Here is a 22,500-nt window from a genome sequence, read left to right on the forward strand (position 1 = left end):
AACCACGCAAAAATATCCCTGTATTAATAAGCACCACCCATAGGAAATGGGAGTATCTCGAGATGCGCAGAACGTATCCGCAATAACAATAGTAGGCACCGTCCTTAAGCCACTTCTTCCCTGATAGCAGAGGTCTCTTTTCTTTTTCGTTGTACGGGAAAAGAGACCTCTTCCTCTTCTTTTATCTTCCTCTTCTTTTATTCAACCGCCGTCCACAAGCTTGGACGGCACTCTTCAAACCGCATGCCCAATGATATGTTTGCTGACTGCGATTTGAGCCCACTGTCTCTCGCGCATTTCTTTACAGTAGTTCCGCTGTTGTTAAGTGAACCTACACAACACACCTGAGGATTCGGTCGCTAAGTAACCGCCGCGCATGCTCAACACAGTGAGTTTGGATCCATGGCAGAGGTCTCTTCAGTTCCCGTACTCGTCATTTCAGCGAACGCAAAAGAAAAGAGATCTCTGATAGCAGGGAAAATAACTTGCACAGTCAATGCTTAATAATTACCGTCCAAAAAAGAAAACCATGTTTGACAAGCCTTTAGAAAAATCTGTCTGATCATCAATTCTGCTATTCATAAGATTTTGCCGCATTCTTATAACGTTTTCTTTCAAAAATTCTTGAATAGTTCGGTTGTACTTCTTCATATTGAACAGTTGACAAATATGTCGCAACCACACAATGGTTTAATCTGTTCATTAAGTCACAAAGAATTTGCTCTCCATTATGTTGTTCCCTTTTAAGATCATGTCTATAGTGGCAGACCATCCGATATGGCGGCGTACAAGGCGAAATCATCACGGAGGAGCATGGAGGGAGTACATGAGAGATGCCAATTCCCTGTGTACAAGCCCGAGAGGTCCTGGAGCTGCTCCTTTTCAGTGTACAAAATGCAAAGACCCTGAAAGTAAGGAGAATTCACCAGCAATCACCTCGGATTACTGCACCTGTTCATCCCAATCTTCATCTGAAGATGAACATTATAATTCAAGCTTTAATATGAAAGGTTAGTACAATTGAAAAGAGCAATATACTCAGATAGACTTAACACCCTGAAATTTGGTGTTCAACGGGTACAAAAACTTGGGCGGGTCATTTAAAGGGGATCATTCTTACCTAAAGGGGCTAGGTCACGCTATTTTAGGTAATTTTCTTTAATTTTGTTAATTATGAGCTCTAAACGTCAAATTGGCAGAGCAAGAGTCTTTCATTCACGGCCACATAACAACTGAGAATGATTTTCCAGCTGTATAAATGACATTTTGACATAGACTGATATAAATTTGAAAAAAGGTGGGCCGACGTTTTTCAAATTTACCCAAATTCAATCCATTTCAATCCCCTCCAGTTTTGTCCATCCATGTCCCTTCTTAGCTTCCCTGTATTTTGTTAGAGTTCTTCTACAGTTTTGAACAGTTATTTTGATATTTTGGTTAATTCTATGACCATTCGATCAGTGCTGAAATTGCCTAAAATTCCATGACCTAGCCCCTTTAATTTAGGAAATTAACGCTCCTTGAAACTAACGCGAATCGCTTAAATTCGCGTTAAGTCGCGCTAATTATGTTGAACGTTACTTTCCGCGACGTTAATTAAGTGCAGCGTTAATTTCCGCGCTATTAATTTCCATTATTTTAACCCTAATTTTGAAACCTTTCCTGACATTCAAGACGCCTAAAAAACAATAAAATAAGGTATATTCTTTCCGTTAACCACTACATTATAATTAGAATTTTGAGGACTGTTTTGTTGACCAGAGGGCTCAGTTTTGTTCAGTGACTTTGCATCCAGTGTTGAATAAATTGGTTCAATGGTCACCACCAACTGTCTTAATCGCGTTAATTTCCTTTGTGTAACACTACCTCCTCCTTCGCGTTAATTTTCTTTATTCGAAAGTCGTTTTACATTAAATTTGCGTTGATTTAAGTCGCGTTAATTTCCTATTATAAGGTAATTTCAGAGTCAAAGCAAACATAGCCCAAGTCTCCCATGAAATGGTTATTGTGCCTATTGATGGTCAATCTGTAATTTAAGTTACTACTAGAGGATTGGCTTATTTCTTTGAACTAAACAGAAAAGACGATCAGCTTTTTCTTTCCACACGCAAATTGTAGCCATTGCATGGATATCATTAGTGCTTAAAGAAGAGCCCGGTACTGAGAGGATATTTGCGCCTTTTTTACCCTTTTAAAATGGCTCGAACCAGTTTTAACACTTGAAAGAAACGTTCTTATTAGGAGGATTGACACTACAACACTTTATCACTTAACAGGGAAGTTATGGTACCATATCAAACACCAAATTCGGTCATTTTTTGGACGTAAAAAGGTACCGTGGCAACGGGAAAGCCTTGCAAAAACACCCCATATTTTGGCTTTAGCTGCTCATATCCCAAAAAGGAACTCGGTGACCCCTACTTTTTATTTCTGAAACGTAATCAACATGCCAGAATGAAGCTCTCTGCAAAGTTTAAAAAACTTCTGTTTAGCGGATTCAGAGCCACCTTAAATAATTGAAAATTTAAGGTAGCTCTGAATCGGCTCCACAAATTTTTTTTAAACTTTGCAAAGACTTTCATCTTGGCCTGCTGATCTCTTTTGTGCAATAACAAAAATGGGTCACTGAGTTCGTTTTTCAGATATTAGCAACTAAAGCCAAAATATAGGCTGTTTTTGCAAGGCTGTCCTGTTACCGTGGTAACTTGTTACGTCACAAAAATGACTGCATCTTGTACAGCAATAATTTGTTTCACATGGTTTTATAACATTGCTGTTAAGTGAGAAAGTGTTGTAGTGTCAATCTTTCTAATGACAAGGTCTCTTGAAAGTGTTGAAACTGGTTCGAGCCACCTTAATGTAAAAAAACTCCTCACGTTGTCTTGGCACAAATATAATAAAGTTTTGAATTAAAAGTGCCCTCATAATATAAAGTTTGATGACCCTTCACTGGGTTAAGACTTGAATGCTAACTCTGTGTTACATTTCAATAGATCTGAAGAATGTACTCCAGAAGAGCAATAATAAAAGGTGTTGCTTTGATAACAGGAAGTGAAGTTGAAAAGAGGATTAATATAATTGATAAGCACAGACAACAGTTCTTGCGAACTTGTCGGGTCTTTCTTTTCTTTTCTTAAGTCAATTAAAGTTTGGCAAGCAAAACTTAACAGCAATGAAGAATCTCTCAATTGTCAGAGCTTGCTGGATCAAAAATTAAAAGGCCTGAAATTAAAAATAAGCATGCAGGCATGTTCAGTAATTTGATAGTTAAAAGGGTAAAGTTTTATCATAGAAAATGAAGCATGTATTATGTATGTTTAAAAAAGTGGATCCTTGCTTGGTAGTTGTAAGATTTTTTGTTTTTCGTAATAAAAGGGTTGGTTTGTAATTGCTTCAATGTCGAAATAAAAAAGTAACCAACTAAGAGGAATCTTTGATGATTTTCACTTAACTAATCCGAGTGATCGTAATGGACACAATGTACCCATTATGTACATTGCTTTCAGAACTGTCTGTAAATGTAAAATGTAAAAACTTAAGGACGTTCGCGCTAATTGTTTGTGCGCAACGTTACTGCGCAGGTAACGCGACTGTAATATGTCACGCATTACTTCGAGCATTAGTGAAGTTGAGGTTTTAAAACCTTTGCAAAAACCGTGGACGATAAGTCTTGCACAGCGTTGGATCAGAGAAGATCGTGATCAGTCAAAATTGATTCAAAATATTTATGAAAGTCAAGTAGACTACTGCACGACTGATATTCGCGAGGTTTTATCAGTCGTGCACTAGTCTACTTGACTTTCATACAATTTTTTCAAGCATCAGTTAAAATAACATGGCGACAAAAACGCCGAGGAAAAAATTCCAGGCCGGCAAAAGAAAGGCAAATTTATTTCCGAATCATCATGAAACTTCAAAGAGAAGTGAGCGGAAGGATGAAAAAGCTCTGGAAAAGGTAGCTGATCGAGTAGACTAGTGGCTGAAAGTTTGGAAAACTCGAGGACGAACCGTTGCGTAAATTTAATGGGGCTGTTTCTTTTTAATGTTTTTATTACCCTCCCAATTTAAGTTCAAAGAGAATGCATGTTTTTAAAGTTCTTTTCCTTTACTTTCGTGAAAATTGAGCAGTATTTTTGTCCTCGTCCGCTTGAATAGTGCGGACCTGCGTGGAAACTATCAGCGATTGAATTTCACAAAAAAACACACTCCAGAAGATGAGCATGACGGCAATGGAGAGATATTATACAAAACACCAACCAAATGAAGATGACCCCTGCTTAAAACTTCGTTGCTATGCTCGAGAAAGGTTTTTTTTTTCGGTAAAAACCTTTCATCTCTTCAACGATCGATCCTCTCTTGGGTTCCAGTCCTTGCCCGACAGGTCACGCAAAAGCGTGACAAACGAACTTTTCCAAGAGCTTTGCAAAATCACATCGATTTTACTCGTTCAGATCATCGGTGACCCCTATTTTTTTAATCATGAATCACTTACTTTACTTACTATCTACAAAATATGATGAAATGAAAAAATTCTCACCGTAAGAAGTTATCTTTTTTTAACATTTTCTTTCCTCGTGCCATCGAATTCTGGTAGTGTTTGCAACGGATAGAGCTTACGAAAACGCTCGTCGAGGATGAACTCTACTGTTTACCACATCCCTAGTGGCATACAATTATCTAAAAATCTCACTCCTAAAATCCTATGCACGGAAACTTTCACTCAACAGTTTATTTTTATGATTTTCGATGGATGAGCAGATGAGCCTACATCTCGCTATTATGAGCGATTTCTCGAAATTAAGGCATTTTTCCACTGCCATTTTCTCCGAAACAAAGTCGGTGACCCCCATTTTTTTTTTCATTTTTGGAGTAAGTACTTTATGACCTAACTCTAGGCGAGAAATGAAGAAAATCTCACCGTAGGAAGATTTTGGCGCGAACGTCCTTAAATCAGACGAAACAAGACGAAAACAGTGAATAGCCCTTTTCATGGCTAGTTTTTCTCATTTGCATTACAATATAATTTAGCATGTGAGGCAATTTTGGGCTATCTTGTAGTTTTAACCCAAAATTGCCTCGCATCTTTGTTAGATTACATTGTAATGCAAATAAGAAAAACTAACTGTGAAAAGGGTTATTCTCAACGCATAGATCTCTGAGTTCCGAGATACAATACAAACAATACATCCTTAATTGACCACTCCCCATAGGGGCTTTTCAGGGCCAATGAAACACAATCAACAAAACGACAGAACACAAAAACTACTAAGAATCCCAAATGGCTGGAGGCAAACAGTAACCAGTTGGCTAATGAAAAGTGCGGCCGAGAAGTTGAACCAGGGACTACCGGCAACAAATTCAACAAGTGGTCAGAACGAGTCTTGAACCTGGGAACTCTGGATCTCAAGGCATGTGTCCCAACCACTGGGTCGCACTGCCTATAGAGCGTTTTCAGATGACGTCACGACAGCCATGTTGGTGTTCCAAAACAAAGGAATGGCGGCCATGATGGTGTACCAAACTAATTCTCCGGGAATTTTTATGCAAATACTTTCTTTTGTTTTGGTAATCCAATAGTGCTGCTGGTCACGTGCACACATGCACACACAGCTAGATACGAGACACAGCCTTTGGGAATAAACGGAAGGGGTGAAAGTATCTTTCCGGGTTGCGATCAAGCATTCTAATGAGATCTGCGGGTAACATAATTTCTGATCATTTGTATATTTGAATTCACCGCCATGCCTGCTCACTTAAAGTTCTTCAATGATTACTTATTAAACCAAACACAACGACTGTTGACCAATCCAGGAATTTATTTTCATATAATCTTGTCTGAAATATCAAGTAATGCAGAAATACGAAAGAACAGAAAAATCTTCAAATGCGCAAAGTGTGACAGAGCTTTAATTACGGCAAACAGTAATTATTATTGCTCTTATTGCCTTACTGAAAATTTGAAAGCCCAGCAAAGACTAGTCAAGACAAAACACCGTGATGTATTTTATCCAACTAATAAAATGTCTTAGTTTCATCAACAATAACTGCATTAGGGGGCCCAAGAAAAATGTCTCATTATTCATGGAATAAAAATATTGAAAATATACTGAGCAAAACCCTCCAAAACTTCTTCTTAAAGCAGCAAATTCGCGTTAGCAATAACAATTATTATTTTAATAACAATTATTATTTTATTTAAAGTTATGAAAGAACATTTTGTTTCAATTTGCTACAAAATGCATCTGCCCAACCACCTACATTATGTGTGTTATATGCAATAATTTCTCACTGTCACTACTTTTACTCCTTATCATAGAAAAATTCACACTGCAGCAAAATGTCACACTTGACTTCTTTCCATTTTATTATTTCAAGCACAAAGTATTATAAACTAGACTTAGCTTACTAAAGCTAAAATTACAGTTTTACTTTCCAGCACTTCTTCTGCCATTTGAGAGTCAACAGTTTACCATGTCACGGATCTGTCAAGAGTGAAAAATACGTAAATAAATAAATATATATATATATATATATATATATAAAGAATTGGTTTGATTCACCAGTAGGACCTTCACTCAACTGAGTAAAACTTTCTTAAGACAATATTATTTTTATCATTCTTCACCTGAAAGAAACCTGCGAGAGCTTTGCAAAATTATGGGCAGCTTTAGTAATCACCTGAGGCGAGCAAGCAACATCTAATGGTGATTCGCCCTCGTAGTTTGTGAGCTGTGGATTGGCTCCTGCTGCCAGAAGCAGTGCTGCTACTGACTCCATGCCACGTCCCGCAGCAATGTGCAATGGTGTAATTTCGTCAAAGGTCATCACATCAGGATCAGCGTGGCACTCATGCAAAAGGCAATTGATCATGGCCAAATTGCTGTCTTCTACAGCATAATGCAAAGGAGAACGTCCACTTTTCCCATCCTTAAAAAAAATTAAAAAAAAAAACAAACCAGATTAGCGTAAATTCAGATTACCAAGAAATAATGAGCTCACATAGACCCAATAATACATTAAGGAGGCTTGAAAGGGTTTTCCACACCTACATGTAATGATGGGTTTCTGGAAAAGAATAAACAACACTACCAATCCTTTCAGCTGGGAAATGTTTCAATTCCCTACAAATAATATCTTTAAGCAATTTTTTTTAAGGCATCTGTGAGTCTCCAACTGGTGTCATGGCAATAGTACAGCATTGTTAAAAGACCCTCTAAAATCTAGTTTTCGGAAAATATCTTACACTTAATGTAGTGACTTACAACTTTTTTCAAATTTCAACAACACCTAAAGTTAACTTCTCTTGGTTAATACATAGTAAGAAAAGAATTAAGAATTTATTAGTTAGTTTCTTAGTTCTTTATTCCACCAAAACTTTTTTTTTTTTCAAAAGAATGCAATGAGACAAAACTTCCTTGTATGCAAAAAATCAGGGAAGGGCACCAATTATTTGAGATAATGCAAAACATTTTCAACAAAATGTATGACCTGTGTCCTCAAATTTAGAAACACATTTCTACTTCTAGACACCTGTTTTGATTCATCAGTCAATTTGAGCTGCCAGCTTATGTATTGCATGTGTAGTTTGTGCACGAGCTTAGCTGAAACCCTTTTTGAGCCTCCTTAACTGATCCCTGCTCCATCTTCTTTAATGATCAAAATCATCATATGCACAAAATCATTTAAATTTAAATAAACAAAAGATTTTCCCATAATCAGAACCTTCTGAAGTTTTGATTCTGAATGAAAATTGACAAAGGAAGAGGGGAGGGTTTGCTCAGACAAGCCAGCTAACGGTACCTTTTCATACACAAAATGGAAATTACCTGTACATTGATGTCAGCTCCCAGAGAAACCAAATAATTTACAATTTGTATGTTATTTTGGAACACAGCGATGTGTAAAGCAGTGAAACCTAAAAACACAAGAAACAACCCAATCCAAATGAGAAAACCAAAAACTTCAAACAAGAAGCAACAATGTTAGTCTTGAAGAAACACAAATGCTTAGAGAGAAAGGTTTTTGTGCTGTTGGTCAAACTTATTATTGATAGCGTAATGTAAAAAGAACACTTTTATGCCTCAATCAATTCCAGCGGTGCCCATCCCGAAGTGAACATGGCTATTTCGATCCCGAGGGCGGGGCATTTGCCTTCTTTCTTCGTCCCCACCCCGAGCATTTAGACAGCTTATGTGTCCCCACCCCAGGGGAATTTGCCCATTTTTAGAAAAAAAAAAATGCTAATGCCCGGGCGTTAGCACGGGGGAGGGGGATGGGCACTTCTGGAATTGCCTGATGCATTACTCTAAAGAGCTCTCACATTCCCACACACTCAGTCAGGTTACCTTTATAGGATGATGGCATACTCTTATTTCTCGTTTTAATATTCACAAATAAATATTGGGCAGGATGTAAGGATGTGCAGTTTTTTTATTTATACGAAAAAAGAAGGAATGGATTCTTGAGAAAAATTAGAAGAAGGATATACCGAATACTAGGAAACAACATTCTGTTATAGGCAATTGCATCACAGCAGAAACAAGATGGCCTGTGTTCCAAGTTTGAAACAGATGTGCCCTTGAGTGTATGTTCAATAATAATAATTGGTATTGAACAAAAACTCAGTAGAATTCCTAGAATGAAACATTAGCCCTGATGATTCAGCAGTTAGTCTGTTGGGGGAAAACGCCTGGAAACACAAAAGCTGAAGGAAGCAAGTCTTAACATTTCCCTTTCCTTTTCAATACCACGGGGAAACCCCCAACAAAACACAATACTAAATTCTTATTGTTTTCCAAAAAAGGGAAATATTGACATTTTTTCCCTTTGAAAGCACATTCCAATTATTGGTTTTCGAATTCCAGTTGTGGGGGAACACCCTGTTTTTAGAGTCATCGATCAAAACGCTCGATGTTGACAAATAAATTATGAATATCAAGTAGGAAAATTTTCTTTTACCCACCTTGGAAATCTCTTTCGTGTAACATGTTATTTACTCTGTCTTTTATTTCATCGCTCCATCTTTTTTCTAGCAGGGGCCTCACTATTTCCTTAACACAATCAAAATCTCCCAGTTCGCAAGCTAAATGCAAAGCCGTTCGTCCCTTTCGGTCTTGAATGTCTGGTGATGCTCCAGCTTCCAGTAAACGGCGCAGTGTTGCAGGCTGACGAGTTATTGCTGCTAGATGAAGAGGTGCCTAAAAAAAAAAAGATCTTTCGTCCGTCTTAATATTCTCATTAAGATCCACAAACGCAACAAAAAAGTCTAGTAAGAATCAGACAAGATTATTGAAAAAATGCTTCCGTAGCTTTGCTTTCGAGAACGATCGAGGCGGAGTGAACGAACCAAATCAGACATCACAGTATTTCATACTCTCGCTTCACTCCTTAAGCTTACCTGTCTAAGATCGTTGTAGATCTCCAGGCATTCTAAGCACGGTGCAACAGCGATAATGGCGTCTGTCTCCATCGGTTTCATATTGACAATCGACAGATGCAGTGCCCTAAACACACGAACACATGTAAAATTTAGCCACAAAATGAAATTATGTGCATCATTGTTGTCTGTCGTACTTTCCAGGGAATTTTTATGAATACAACGCCTCGACTAAATTTTCAATATTTTAAAATAGAAACATGAAGTTTGACTTTAGGATACAGCTCCGATTTAAGAATTACAGATATTTCTTTCACATCAACCTCATGCATACGCATTCAACGTGCCCCCTGTTGGTCTCGTGATATAATTTTACCGACTTGAACTGGTTATTCTCTCAAGAGAAGGAGAACTAGAAACCAATTCTTTCATTTCAGTTTAAAACAGTTCAAACTAGCAAGGAAGGGTTATTTAAGCTTTTAACTCATCAAACGACAAATCATGACAACATGCACGGTTAGATATACAACAATTTCCTGCAGAAAGAAATAGCGAAGGTTCATAGGAGCGAGGCGCAACGAACTGAAAATAGGCTTTGGTTTCAAAAGAACTTAATAGATTCTATCTTACGTGTCCCCATCGTCGTCTTGCAAGAAAAGAAGTTTCCTGACGTGATCTTGAGCCAGTAAGTATCTCACATCGTTCCGCTGGGCATAATTGAGATAAAGTTCTTCGTTTCGGGAAAGCGTTTCAAGTGATGGATTAGGCGAGGGATGTCTAAAGTTCGTTTCTGGATCGTCGATGGTTAAATTTTGCGTCTTCTCCTCAACGCTCCGAATTTCACTCACAGCGTCTATTTCCATACTTCGAGAACGAAGTTCATCATCATCGGCAAACCCTGAATCACACTGATCGATACCCGAGTCAGCTAACACTGCCTTTCCTCCCATTTTACTGCCGAAAGAAAGATTGTGTTCCACTAGTTCCCTACGTTGGGCTCCTCGAGGAATGAGTCTTCGTTGCTTTTGGGACGAATCCATTCCTTTAACGATAATTTTCCACGTAGAAAATACTAATCAATAAGCCGTTTGGCGGGTACAAAGTACAGAAAACTTTGACGCCCTTTTCGTTCTTGGAGTAAATCGTAGAGACCAATAATGGCGGATCGTCGCGTATATACTTTATGTTGATTGCGAAGGGAAATTTCCCTTTTTTATTCACGTGATACAAATTGACTAATCAGCGACGGTTTAAGAACAAACGTGACATAACATTGGCCAATCAGCGAAAGTGTCTTACATAATTTTTTGGGAAAAAAACCTGGGGGCACCCCGGTAATTCGTTGAGACATGCAGGAATGACGAGTGCCAATTAGGCTTTATTATTCATTAGGGGATTCCCCAGACACGATATGGTGAAATTGCGTAAATACGGAGACTTTACGCAAGTGAAATATAATCTACGTGGATGATTCTTCATAATGAATGAAGGGGTAGTTTCTAAAGAAACTGTGATGCTGCGTCGGTGGGGAAGTAGTATACAAAAATTTGGTTTTATCAACGGAGTTGATAATGTAAATTGGCCACCGTACAGAGATTCTAAAAGCTGACGTTTCGAGCGTTAGCCCTTCGTCAGAGCGAATCCGGATTCGCTCTGACGAAACGTCAGCTTTTAGAATCTCTGTACGGTGGCCAATTTACATTATCAACTCCGTTGATAAAACCAAATTTTTGATTCTTCATAATGTCGCGTACCAAGAAAAATCTTCTTAAAATCGCGAATAAGACAGTGATATGTTAATTAATACTCTCACAAGGGGGTATTTTTTTAGGGGATGCGGAAAAAATCAATATTGGTCACCAATGAACCCTACACGAAAACATGTAATTTGTCTGTCAAGATGGTTCGAAACAGGTCTTCTGTCATTGTCATATACCTCTGGTCATATACTAACAGAATCTACCATTGCCATGTTTCGTACGTGACCTCTGTTGAGTCATTCACGGTAGTTCACATGAACTGAGATGAGAGACGCCTTGAGAGACATGTTGTAATCATTTGTCCAGGTCACTGCCAATCAGAGGTTGGTTCGTTGGAAAATGAAAAGCTGCCTGTCAAATTTGTAACACGTGTTCACGTTCGGGTCGCCTGGACGTTTTCAAATGCGAATTGTTGCAATAGCGAGCGCTAGAGCAAACCGTTCCGTCTAAACTAACTCGAACTTTATGACAGGTTTTTAACATCATAGAAAAATCAACGACCACGGAAGTCTTGAAGTTAGAAAACAAAATGTGAAAGAGAAGAATTGTAGAGCTACCATGTAACAGCAATGAACTTCATTTATACTTTATCAAAGTCAAACAAAGAGCCAAGAATCGTAGGGTTATGGATTCCTGGAATCGTTGATTTCGCCACCAACTTTTTGTTGCCATCTCATCTCATGGTCAACTGATAAAACCTAGGGGCGGATCCAGAAATTCCAGAAAGAGGGGGCCGAAGAAATTGCGGTGAGAGCGCACCCAGAGGAGGCGGTTCGTTGACTGATGTCCACGACATTATAAAAGCAGAAATCTCGATTCACGCAATACAACTTTAAAGGACCACACGTCACGGTTAATTCACAAATCTCGGTTGTATTTCTTTAGTTTTCCCGATTCACGCTCTTTTTTGGGATCAATTCACGGATCACGCGAAACCGCTTGCAGACCCTGCACACCATGCGAATCATTTCTTAAAACAAGTATCGCAACTCGAAATATGGTTGGAAAGTTTTAAAACAAAATAATACTACAAGGCTGGTTGTACGGCTGTGAGGATATATATATTTTTGACGGTTTTGATGATTTGATGATTTGTTTGCTTTCACTTTGAATTCTTGAATAATGATTGACGCTTTGTAGAATTGCCTTACTTTGCATACAGCTTATTCAGTTGTTGCACCTGAAGTCATTTGACTGGGAAACACATTTCAGTGATCACGTCATAGGCGCATAAATAGTACGGTTGCAAATTCGAGAGGGTGTGGGATCTGTGATTGTGAAGTATTTCTGGCTTGTATTCATGGGGGATTGTCTACTTTTATTCCCATTAAAAATATTGACAATCTCCCCGATCTTTTTATCCGCCCCCTTTTTTGCCGCTGGTGGCCATTTTCCGCCCCTTCCGGATAACTTTTCAAAATGATGAAATATAACGCAGTGGACTGAACCAAGGGACTGTCATCTCTTACCAAGGTCAACCGAAAGGTCAACCAAGGTCGCTCGTGGGTCTTCATTATGGTAAATTAACCAAGTGAGCTGACGTTTCGGCAAAGCTTAATACTAGAGGAAGTCAATCTTGAAAGACAAACATAAGCAAAAGAAACTTTCACCAAAAAGTTGAAAAAATAAAACCAAAGTTTACGATAATCCTGGATTAGATTAACCGGCTTTCGAACAACCGGGCCCTGCTGACTACATAAACGAAACGAAAATCCTTTAAAAACAGCGAAACCAATAGAAATGAAGAGTATAAGTTTCGTAACATATATTTCTTCGCATGTTCTAGGCTTGGCTCGAACGTCGGATGGGGGACGGATGGTCCAGAGCTTCCAGTGACTGGCTAATCGTTAGGTAGTTTTTAATTAAGCTCGAGATGTTAGGGAGTTTATTAAGCGAGCTCAGGACAACAGCAACGAAAACGTTACTACAAAATGAAACGTAGCGCTATTGAACGTATTTCGCGATTGTTTCATCTTGTTTAAGTTGTACAATACCAGCTAACTATCCTGTAACTGGATGGGGACGAACGAGTGTAAAGTAAAGATAGCAAATGAATGGTTGTTGTCAGGGTGGCTTAGCAGTTAACAACCACGCCACCCACCTCTGCCACCCCGGGTCTAACCCTGACCTCACGGACGTATGTGGGCTGAATTTCAGTCGATCTCAATCTGACTCCGAGGGTTTTTCTCCGGGTAATCCGGTTTTCCTCCCTCATGAAAATCGACTCTGGATCAATAAAAGCCGGGCGGATACCCTCGTCATGATAAGGATAACCTCTGGTATCTCTCCCTTTCATTGTACTGAAAGAATAAAGTTGGTATTATTATTGTTGTTGTTGCTGTATGCTCACGTTTTCGTCAAAACCTAAAATTTGGTGATTTCACGTTGTGGTTTTGCGAACCTTTTACGGCCAAGAAATGCGTACTGCGCGAAATTCGTACTGTGCGATTAGTTTTCCTTTGTAACCAATAATCATTCCTGCCTTGTGGTGTTGTCGCTGGAGTTGCAGATTTTTAAAATAATCGTCTGTAATAGGGAAAAGATACTTAACAATGGAAATGTGATAGTGTTGCCTTCCGCGGATCAAAAACGTCTTGTACTTTTGAGCTCCTCAATAATCATAAGCAAGTCAGATCGAGTGAAACCTATCGCCTTATACGATCCGCAGACTACTCTTAATGATATATTGTACATGCTGATAAATTAAGTCTGAAATTTCTCGTTGCGGGTGGCCGTGATTCTACAAACTTAAGTAGAAAGGCTGGAGCAAGAAGTTGTTTCTCGAATTGGTAGCTGCCATGTACTCGCCTCAGCATAACTTGAGCCCTTGCGATCCGCCTCATTCTTTTGTTATATCTTTTGGAAACTGAAAAAGGCAAAACACAAGACCAGTTTCGTGCTTTGAAATGTCATCGTTTCAAATATCGAAAAGGTTTGGGGCTTTCGCCGTACTTACTAAAGGAAAGCGCTGTCGGAGTTAACCTGCCAGGCCGTCCAAGTGAATAGACAAAAAAATATTGCCAAGGTTTCGTTCCTCTGAAACGTTTTTTCGCCATTTCATCTGCAGCAACGTTTAGAGTGGATGCAAGAGTTAAAATTTGACCATCTCTTCTAAATGTTTGATCCAAATTTTGTATTTGGGATTTTGTAAGCGCAAGCTACAGTTTAAGTTATTGAAATCACTCATTTGAAATCGAAAAAGAGTAAGGCTGCCTACAGGGGCGTGTCCAGGGGGGGGGGGGGCCTCTGGGGTACCCGTGACCCCATCTTTGTGACAGTCAACAACATAATACAAACTGGAACAGAGCAATTTATGTTACCTGGAACTGACTTCATCTATGTAGTTATTTTGTGGGCTTGTCCCTACCCCTGCACTTACTGCTCATCTGAAACGTAAGTATTCTGGGTGTGAGAGAGAGTGTGATCCCCCCTTCGCCCAAGGCTAGACAGTCCCCCTTGAACTTCTTAGCTCTGTGAGAGGTTAGGAATCCGCCAAGGAGGTAATCTTCCTTAATTTCCCTTTTTTAATAGTCCTGAGGGCCACGCACGAAAATGAAGTGCGTGGTTTCAAGTAGTGGAAGTATTTTCGTATTCGATTCATCTCAGGAGGGAAAGTCCCGCTACTACATCAGCAGTGACATTAAACACGCTTGACCGACCGAGCGAGAAACTGAAACCCTTGCAACGCATTATTCAACATGATGACACTGTAAAAAAAACCGAAAGCTCAAAGCCATGTAACCATAATTATTGGGAAAGATTTCTTGAAATGCGTAACTTGAACGGACCTTTACAGAGGGGTCACGTTTAAAACATGGAACTGACTAGAGGCAAGCGTTATAAAATGCCACGAGAATTCAAAGTTGACATTTCTATAATTTTTCACCAATGCCAATGTAACCGTGTTTTAAAAAATTTGGTTTTATCAACGGAGTTGATAATGTAAATTGGCCACCGTACAGAGATTCTAGCTTTTAGATTCTCTGTACACCAAATTGTTGTATACTACTTCCCCACCGATGCAGCACCACAGCTTCTTGGGAAACTACCCCCTTCATTCATCAACCATGTTTTAAGCAAAGCAACGCGGCACCGTTCTGCAGAGCCTTGCTGGGGTTTAGCGAACCAGTAGTTCATTTCTTAACTTGAACACGTTCTCAAACCGTCGAACAAGAAACGCTTTCTAATCTGACTCTGTCATCAGTTCACTGTCACAGATTATACACTCAGTTGAACACACCTACCCTTTCATTTTCATTTATTTTCTTTTCGGTAAAGTGGCTTTGTTACTCACATTAATTTAACTGCTACAGCACACCCAAGCCAATCATAAAAGCCCGTGACAAAAGGGGCACTTGGCCCTTGCAAAAGACTTCAATATCTGTAAAAACTATTAAAACTATATTTTCTTCCTCGTTTTATGAGACTAAAATGTCATCTACAAAAGGAGAACCAGTAAGACTACAGCTTTCTAGTTTATACAGCGACCACTTATTCAAATAAATCGTATTATTTCTATATGCGATCTAACAATATGCACCTTGCAAAATTTTCACTTTTTACTGGCAAAACAAATTCAAATAACATCAATATTTATTCTCATCTTTAGGGAAAAATAATATGTGGTTTATTTTAAGAACTTCAAAACTACTGCTTGCTTTTTTTCTTGTACATTTCCTTGATAATCAATCTTAGGAAAACATCAACTTGCAATTTAGGCAATAGAGGACTTTCTTCCGTGTTTGCATAGCCTCATCTAAACACTCGGGAGTTGGGAGAATTCTCGACAGTTATGCAAACTCTCGACTACACCTCGGGTTTGAGTAATTGTCTCGAATTCTCTTAAATCCCGAGTGTTTAGATGAGGCTATGCAAACACGGAAGAAAGTCCTGTATTGCTCTTATAAAATACTTCTCAAAAATAAATTGACAAGCAAAGGAAAATGCTGTTTGTGTTTACTTCTTGATTGAAACAGATTTTCTTGATACACGCTCATATTTCTTACCAGCCAATCAAAACGCGCATCTGACAACACATAACCAATCAAAATTCGTGATGTCACAGTCGTGTTTACATACTGTCATCTAAACACAGCTATTGACCAATGAGAGTGCACGTACTGTCTTAATTATTTTATGAATTAAGTTTTAAATTCAGATAAAAACAAAAGGCATCACCTCGAGGCTCCGGGGAATAAACTCATACAAATCCTTTTTTTATTTTTTATTTTAATATATCGAAATTGGTCTATTACATAAGCAATTATTGCAAATTCTCTGTGCTAATTGGTTGCACTAGAGGTGATTATTGCTAAGCGTTTTTTTTCAAAATGGTTGCAAGCTGTTTTGTCACTTGCAGCTAAATTACAGGAACAGCACCGACCAGCAGTCTGGTGAAAACGTAGGTTTGGTGTTGGGGCTCTCATTCTTGCGGGCTCAAATTTGTAATGTCTGTTCAAGTAAATGACTGGAACTAGGTCAGAGCCATTCCTGTATTTAGCCCCTCCTTAATTTGTCGAGGTGACAGACAAAGAAATTAATTGTTTTAAAGAAAATGCATATTTTTCAAATAATCCCCTATGTATTTATACAAAAACAATAATTTTATTCACTTCAGGCTCGTTGAATGTCACCTTGAATATTCACTTTGCCTTCAGAGAATAATAATTATGCAGAATTAGTCGTGGAAAGGTCATTGTTTTATCAACCTTGTACTCAAGGTTCCTAATGCTAACCTTTCATAGGCCTATAAATAATGTGAAATGTAGACACTCTCTGTTGACTTTGAAACTACCTAGTTTACTGTAACGTGACCTTGGTCTCTCTCTTGACGACACAAGAGAACCGAGAAGAAGCTCAGATTAGCCAGCCTGTGATGATGACTGTGAGTTCCTGTTCTTCAAACTTTATCTGCCTCCATTTGTCTAAGAAGAATCCTTTAAATAATATGTGTTCTTTTCTTGGTGCCACTCAATGCTGCTTCAACTGGGTAAAGTGTTTTTTTGATGCCCTTCAAAAACACCACTGAGAACACAAGAAATAAACTACACACACAAAGGACTGCCACACCCCAGGGAAATGACCCTGATGGTTCCCGTAAAAGAACTTCTCTTGCACCACTGTCCAGCATTGCCGCTCTGCGCATCGATCTGAGATGTGCTGTTTGTGATACATCTTGTTTCAGCAGCTGCAGCTGTCTCTCTTGTTGTGCAATGAAATCACCTAAGTTTCCATTTTTATACACTTCTGGGTCTGTACTTGGTTCATTATCTTGCATTTTCTTGTTTATTGCCAAGTTTTGGACAGGCTGTTGACCACGAGCATATGGCAACCACCGTAAATATAAGCCCAACAAACCCGTTGCTACACCAGTCAAATGAGACAAACAACCATCTGAAAACATAATACAATAAAATGTGCTGAACCCATAAATATATAACAATATACAACACACAAAAAAGAACACATTGTAAGACATAATCTCCATTAAAACACTTCCCCAAAATGGGATAAACCTGTGGGGTGTTAAGTTCAAAGGTACATACAAGTCTTATCTTAGAATGCTATTAATACATGCAATTAAAATTATTTTTTTAAATATCTCTTAGGTATATACTATTTAAAGTGTGTTGAAACATGTTTCAAATGCAGAAAGAGGAATGCTAAGATTTCAATCATCATAGTTATGAACATTAATAAGCATTGTATTACATGGCTCGTGTTTCTGGCCGATACAAGGTGTGCTCTCATTGGCTAAGAGTAGCTGAGCGCTAGGGTATTATTCTCTCGTAATTTTACCCACAGGCCAACTACAGATTATGCAATTAGTTTTTTCTTCCTTGGAACCATTGTTAGCCATATAATAAACAACTTAATAACCTCAACTGTTTGGTTGTTACAGCAATATCTCAAACATCGGTCTAGCTGAGATTTTGCTGTAACGACCCTCACTCTCAGTTAGTAGTTAGTAATAAATTAAAACCTAAAGGATGGAAAATTTCAGAGGCTTGAATGTGAAATGAACCCTTGACCTCTGTGATGCTAGTACAGTACTCTTCCAATAATTGGGCTGTCACGCAACTGGAATTAGCTGGTCAAATGGCCAGATGGAGGTCATCTGGAGGTCATTTTATGAGAACAGATAGGAAAAACTTGTCTTTTCCCCAGAGGCCAATTATCTTTTGCTGTAGTTAAGAATGTAAAAGATATATCTTGATCTGCACACACCGTTAAGTTCCTTTTCCACCAACAGGGATCGCATTGTCCTCTTATTCACAGACAAAGGTCTTCTAATAAGATAAAACAAAATAACGATTATAACAATAATGAGTGAGACAAAAAAAAAGGAAGGTGCCACTTGCAGTGATATATGATGCCTGTTTACCCACTGAATCCAGATAAGACTACTGCAGGTGTGACGTAATGATTTTGATAACCAGACACAAATCCAACACAGATGTGAAGATGTGATGTAAAGACCAGGAATCAGTCCCAGAATCCTGCTCTCTCACCACATCACCCTTCTCCCTGAATTAACCCATTGACCCCTGGGAGTGAGACTTCATAACAGATTTTACTCTGTCCAACGCCAGACGATTTTACTTGTCAATAACTGGTGGGGGGAGGGGGTACGCCAGTGAAGAGTCAATGGGTTAAAACAGAAGCTCACAATTCTTAAATTGAACAATGACAACAATACCCTGCGAGCAGAGTCTCTTTCGATCTTCCTAGATAAGTCGGGAAGAGGAAAGTAGACTCTGCCAGCCTGCTCGACTTTCTTTGATTTGCCGCTCATCCAAAGAAATGGATGAGTCAGTCCAGTTTCAACTTGCCAAACCTGTTTTTTTAATTTGTGCGCATGATCACTCGCCACGCGTCATCAATATTTTTTAAATTTACAACAGTGTGACAATTTTTAACTGTCTAAATTCCCATGAGTGTTTCCTCCGTATGTCGGTTATAGAAGCTAGTTTACCAGAATCTGCAGAATTGAGAAACCTATTAATTTTTTCAGTAAAAATTGAAATCATGGTAATTTAAAAACTTGAACTATCTTGAGGATGATTCCTTGGTTGTCGTGTGTTTGCCAGAGTTGTTTGAAAATATCCGCTACTGTTTGTTTTGGTTTTGTGGTAACTAGTCACGCGTGACTGACTCCCGAATACGTTTGAATTTTTAAGGCATGCTCAACACGAAATGTCGAGCCGGCTGGCAGGGTCTATTTCTTCTTCCTGACTTATCTAGGAAGATCGAAAGAGACTCTGCTCGCAGGGTATGACAACAATGGCATTATTTTCAAAAGTTCTAAATCTACCGATGGTAAATCATCAATATAACATCCAACAACAAAAGACCAGAATGACTTTAAAATACATACAGTACATCAATGACTGCATTATTGATGAATATCAGACATGAATTCTAATCACACATGGAAGATGCAATGTTCAAGAAAAATCTCTAGTCACATCACAGAAGGAAGCTGGGTTCTAGAACCCTTGCAAAATATTATCTGGAGCAATAATTGTTGCCATATTTCTTGGTCCCATAATTTGTTGATACCACTCAAGTGGGGTGCAAAAAAAATAACGTTTATAACACTTATTCATCTCTTACAAACCTCAGTTTTTTGGAGTATTCATTACCAAGGCTTGGTGTAACATCATCAAAAGAACCCCCTTCCTTTTTTATGTCATCCATAACCTCCTTTGACTGGTCATTTCCATCAAACTTCTTATAATAATAATTATTGTCATCTTCGTTCCCTGGTTCCTGTTGACTGAAACACCCATCTTTTCTCTGCCAAGTCAGAATCGCCTTTAACCGCTCATGGCTCAAGAATTGTTGGTAACCAATAGAGCCACATACCATTGCTTGCTCCATGTATAAATCTCTATTTACGACAGAAATCTTATTTGACTGTCCTTTATGTTCCCTTGCTATCATCTCTGGGTACATGTCAGAACAGATGCGGTTGTAAACTTGCTCAAGTCCTCCCTTAATGTTTGACTGTTCTAATCGCTTTGAAAGTATTGGAGTGCAGCCTGGAGATACATCACAAAGACATCATCATCATCATCATCATCACTTCCCAACTTAGCCATCTCAAAGGATGACTTTGATTTTCTTCATTTCTTAAGGCCTTTACTTCCAAGTTGACTCTGTGCTACCATCTAGAAGACATCTGCTCTTTCCATTTTACTTTTAATTACCACCCCCCAGCCCACCTTAGTCACTTGAGTGCTTTCCATTTGATAGGGAAAAATTCATGGGAGTTTTCCACTAAATGGAAGAGTGAAAACTTTACACATTCAACCAAACAGCACAAAATACAAGGTTTGAGGGCAATGTGGCCCAGTGGTTAGGGTGCTTGCTTGCCTTGAGACTAGAGATCCCAGGTTCAAAACCTCTTTTGATCAATCACTGCATTATTTTATCGTGGTAGTCTAGCTGGTTAACTTGAAGCTGCACTTGTAAATAGCCCACTGTTTTGCCTCCAGCCAGTTGGGATTCTTGTTGTTGTTCTATTCTGTTGTTTCATCGATTGTCTTTCAACGGCCCAGAAAAGCCTCTTTATAGTCCGGTAGCAGAGACCGGAAAATCAGAGCTTCGTTTAACCCGAGTTAAAAAAAAGAATTTATGTTAGTTCCTCAAGGATTCATTGTAGAATTTTTTCTGATAAATGCTGTTTTATGTGTAAAGTTTTTACATTTCCATTTAGTGGAAAATTTCCAAGAATTTTTCCCTGTCAAATGGAAAGCACTCCAGTGACTAAGGTGGGCTGGGGGTGGTAATTAAAAGTAAAATGGAAAGAGCATATGTCTTTTAGATGGTAGCACAGAGTCAACTTGAAAGTAAAGGCCTTAAGAAATGAAGAAAATCAAAATCATCCTTTGAGATGGCTAAAGAGCAAAATACCTGTTAAAGTTGGAGTGAACGTTTTAGACAGCCAAATGTTAAAAGGTTTGTGATAAGAGAGGCTGTGAATCAAATTGTATTCTTGTTTGTAAAAAGAAAAGGATTTTTCATATGTTCAAGGGTTTCTTGTAAGGATTTTTCTTGTCATGTGATAAGTCACATGACATCGCTTTATGGTACAATTAAACCCATGAAGCACATATTTTGTACTGACTGGGTATCAATAGACCGCAAATGTTGATAAGGGTGTAAGAAAAGGAGCAAAGAAATGTCATCCACTTTGAAGCCTCGTTTTCATGGTGATGAAATAGTAACGTAGCAAAACCCTCTTTTATCTCAGATCGTATACTACCTTTCGACTTTACAATGAAGCGAGCCTTGCTCAGGCGCTATTGATCTTTCCAACTCGTGGGTTGAACAAAGCTCCGATTTTCCGTTCTCTTCTACTGGACTATTATGGGAAGAGTCAATTCTGTATACATTTCTTATATTTGTATACTTATAATGACATTTTATCAAAAAAGCATGATTAACAGTATCATTAAAAAAAATAATATGTAGTGATGTTAATATTCCAGTCATTTCATTTATTATATTAAACAAAAGAAATACAGCAGAATTTTCTTCTTTTTTCCTGAAAAATATTTCCAGTGGAAAACACTATTCAGATTTATTGTTGTCAAACACAAAAAAAATCATTCTTCCATTTGAAAGGAAAGCACTTTAAGGCTCTCTATTGATCCCCTCACTGTGAAAGGGAAGATATATTGGATGGAAGAAGAGAAACTAAGAGGTTCATTTTGTTCACCACCACCTCCACTACCACTACCACTACCACTACCACTACTACTACTACTACTATTATTATTATTGTAGGTCTGGAAGGTTAGGTGATAATCCCATAGGAAAAATTGCAACTTATGGAAATGATTGATTGGTACCTTGTATTTCTCCAAGCAGCAGAAACAGTGCTTGATGTGTTAAGGTGTAGCCTGTGGCTCCTTCGCTACTGATTAATCTCCAACACTCATCGGACACTTGGCAGGGCTGACCTGTGTTCACGCTTGTTCCTGTACCTGTTATCTCAACCATGCACTTGTCACTTTGTGTTTCATCAAAACTGATGACATTCCGCCTTTCCAGAGGATCATAATGATGCTTTTGCAGCTTTTTATTGGTAAAAGGCTTGAAGTTTATCCAAGGATTAGACACTTCTTTTTTGAATTTCTTAAAGTATTCAGGTTCAGATTTCATAAGAAATGGCAATGAATCCTGACCAATGATGGTTGCTTTGTTGTAAAGCCCCCTCACTTGCCTGAGCACACTGTCTTCTAAGCTTAGTCGACCATCCTGAACATCATGTAACAGGGAAAGGAAAGCTCCTATGGAAACAGATGAAACAAAAATAATGAACAATAGAGGAAGTTCTTCAGAAATTATCTGGAA

At 38.5% G+C, this 22,500-nt stretch overlaps 3 protein-coding genes across 4 annotated transcripts in view; 1 reads left to right on the forward strand and 2 right to left on the reverse strand.

The window, feature by feature from the left end:
• LOC137979688 (speedy protein A-like) overlaps positions 1 to 3,533 on the forward strand; it is a 7,701-nt gene extending 4,168 nt beyond the window's left edge. Inside the window, exons 5-6 of the mRNA XM_068827005.1 lie at positions 749 to 1,010; positions 2,994 to 3,533. Coding sequence (XP_068683106.1) covers positions 749 to 1,010; positions 2,994 to 3,055 — 324 coding nt within the window. The 3' untranslated portion in view covers positions 3,056 to 3,533. The remainder of the gene's footprint in view (positions 1 to 748; positions 1,011 to 2,993) is intronic.
• A 2,265-nt stretch (positions 3,534 to 5,798) lies between these two features.
• LOC137979347 (nuclear factor NF-kappa-B p105 subunit-like) lies at positions 5,799 to 10,570 on the reverse strand. 2 transcript variants are annotated; one of them, XM_068826581.1, is made up of 6 exons: positions 10,007 to 10,570; positions 9,398 to 9,503; positions 8,963 to 9,197; positions 7,827 to 7,915; positions 6,679 to 6,927; positions 5,799 to 6,482 (listed from the first exon to the last, which is right to left on the reverse strand). In XM_068826581.1, the coding sequence occupies exons 1-6, from the start codon at positions 10,414 to 10,416 to the stop codon at positions 6,459 to 6,461; spliced, it is 1,113 nt and encodes a 370-aa protein (XP_068682682.1). In that variant the 5' UTR covers positions 10,417 to 10,570; the 3' UTR covers positions 5,799 to 6,458. The 2 variants fall into 2 exon arrangements, with proteins under 2 accessions (XP_068682682.1, XP_068682681.1); XM_068826580.1 differs by having other exon boundaries at positions 6,626 to 6,927; positions 10,007 to 10,551.
• Positions 10,571 to 15,379: 4,809 nt separating this feature from the next.
• LOC137979475 (UPF0764 protein C16orf89 homolog) overlaps positions 15,380 to 22,500 on the reverse strand; it is an 11,606-nt gene continuing 4,485 nt past the window's right edge. The window contains exons 2-5 of the mRNA XM_068826728.1: positions 21,996 to 22,436; positions 19,757 to 20,180; positions 18,364 to 18,425; positions 15,380 to 17,529 (exon numbers count right to left, since the gene is read on the reverse strand). Coding sequence (XP_068682829.1) covers positions 17,075 to 17,529; positions 18,364 to 18,425; positions 19,757 to 20,180; positions 21,996 to 22,436 — 1,382 coding nt within the window. The 3' untranslated portion in view covers positions 15,380 to 17,074. The remainder of the gene's footprint in view (positions 17,530 to 18,363; positions 18,426 to 19,756; positions 20,181 to 21,995; positions 22,437 to 22,500) is intronic.

This window comes from Montipora foliosa, chromosome 12 (assembly GCF_036669935.1).
Source record: "Montipora foliosa isolate CH-2021 chromosome 12, ASM3666993v2, whole genome shotgun sequence".
Taxonomy (NCBI): domain Eukaryota; kingdom Metazoa; phylum Cnidaria; class Anthozoa; order Scleractinia; family Acroporidae; genus Montipora; species Montipora foliosa.

What these genes read in the sequence shown, in the direction of transcription:
- LOC137979347 (XM_068826580.1), bottom strand. Translation starts at nt 10,416, where the DNA reads ATGGATTCGTCCCAAAAGCAACGAAGACTCATTCCTCGAGGAGCCCAA. An exon ending in CAAGACGACGATGGGGACAC is followed by an intron (nt 9,504 to 10,006) that starts GTAAGATAGAAT and finishes TCGTGTGTTTAG; the next exon opens with GGCACTGCATCTGTCGATTG. An exon ending in TCTACAACGATCTTAGACAG is followed by an intron (nt 9,198 to 9,397) that starts GTAAGCTTAAGG and finishes TTTTTTTTTTAG; the next exon opens with GCACCTCTTCATCTAGCAGC.